The 1,298-nt window shown below is 38.5% G+C and overlaps 1 protein-coding gene across 1 annotated transcript in view; it reads right to left on the reverse strand.

Annotated features, from left to right (window-relative positions):
• The window catches only part of LOC106875923 (dopamine beta-hydroxylase), a 60,195-nt gene that overhangs the window by 15,402 nt on the left and 43,495 nt on the right, over positions 1-1,298 (reverse strand). The window contains exon 8 of the mRNA XM_052969927.1: positions 987-1,169. Within this exon, the coding sequence (XP_052825887.1) occupies positions 987-1,169 (183 nt within the window). The remainder of the gene's footprint in view (positions 1-986; positions 1,170-1,298) is intronic.

Genomic DNA, 1,298 nt, shown 5'->3' on the forward strand with positions numbered 1-1,298 from the left:
ATATATATATATATATATATATATACCTGTCTCAGTAGAAGTTCATTAACGCATTCATAGAATATCTATATGTATACATATACATACATACACACACACACACACATCAAAGACTTTCCGTATTCCCGAGCGTCATACTAATATATACTTTTGTTATTTACACCACCTGTCCTCGTCTGTTGTTATTATTTGTATATTCTCCCATATATATGTATGTATATATATGCACATATATATGCATATACACATATATTCATATATACATATCTATACGTATACATATATATATATATGTATACACATGCATACTCCCCACACGCGCGCACGCACACACACACACACACACACACACACACACACACACACACACACATACACACAGATGTATGACGTTTAAGTAATTTGTGCAGTATTTGCTCTGCTCCGTGTTTTACAGAATTGCAATGTTTTACTCCTTACCTTTTACAAGCAAATTTAGAAGTTGTTTTGGATAAGACACAAACGAAACTGCTAACGTTTATTATTTTTTTTTATCGCCCTTTCAAAGCCTAGCCAGGCTCATGGGCCCGGTTTCCCGGTTTCTATGGCGTATGCGTCCCCCCTCCCCATCGCAGCTGGACGGGACGCCAGTCCATCGCAGAAATGTTTATTATAACTTGATCAAAATCAGTATGCAGTAATGACGGAAGTAAAAATAGAATTAAGCTTTCAACCTCCTAGAAATAGCTACTATATCTTCCTCAGATTGCACCAACCAACTTAAATAAAATGGACAGCTTGGATGATGTACGCTTCAATACTCAGAAACTGAAAACATGGAAGGATATTCACCGCTATGTATACTTTATTATAGGCCTTCCTGAGCAGACCTGTGCTCTACCTCAACAACAACAACAACAACAACAACAACAACAACAATAACAAGTGCCGTAATTTTTCTTAAAAGAAAACTGTGCACTGCATTTAGTTGAATGGCGTCTACTAACCGGAAGGATGTGAACAGGACGTGGAAGAAGCTTGATGATCTGGAAATGGGGGCTATAATGGTCGTCATAGTTGACAGGAGGTAATTCTGTTCCATTTCGTATGTGTCTAATTGTCACCTTCTTCCCAGTTAAATGGGTATGGAGCTGTGAGGCGAAGATGTAAATTCCACCGTCTGGTAACGCCTATAAAGATAATTGATGAAATGACAATAGGGATAGAAAGTGGAACACAAACACCCACTCACTCACACACACACAGAGACACACACACACAGACACACACACACAAACACAGGCACAGACACACACAGA

Source organism: Octopus bimaculoides, chromosome 1 (assembly GCF_001194135.2).
Source record: "Octopus bimaculoides isolate UCB-OBI-ISO-001 chromosome 1, ASM119413v2, whole genome shotgun sequence".
Classification (NCBI taxonomy): Eukaryota; Metazoa; Mollusca; class Cephalopoda; order Octopoda; family Octopodidae; genus Octopus; species Octopus bimaculoides.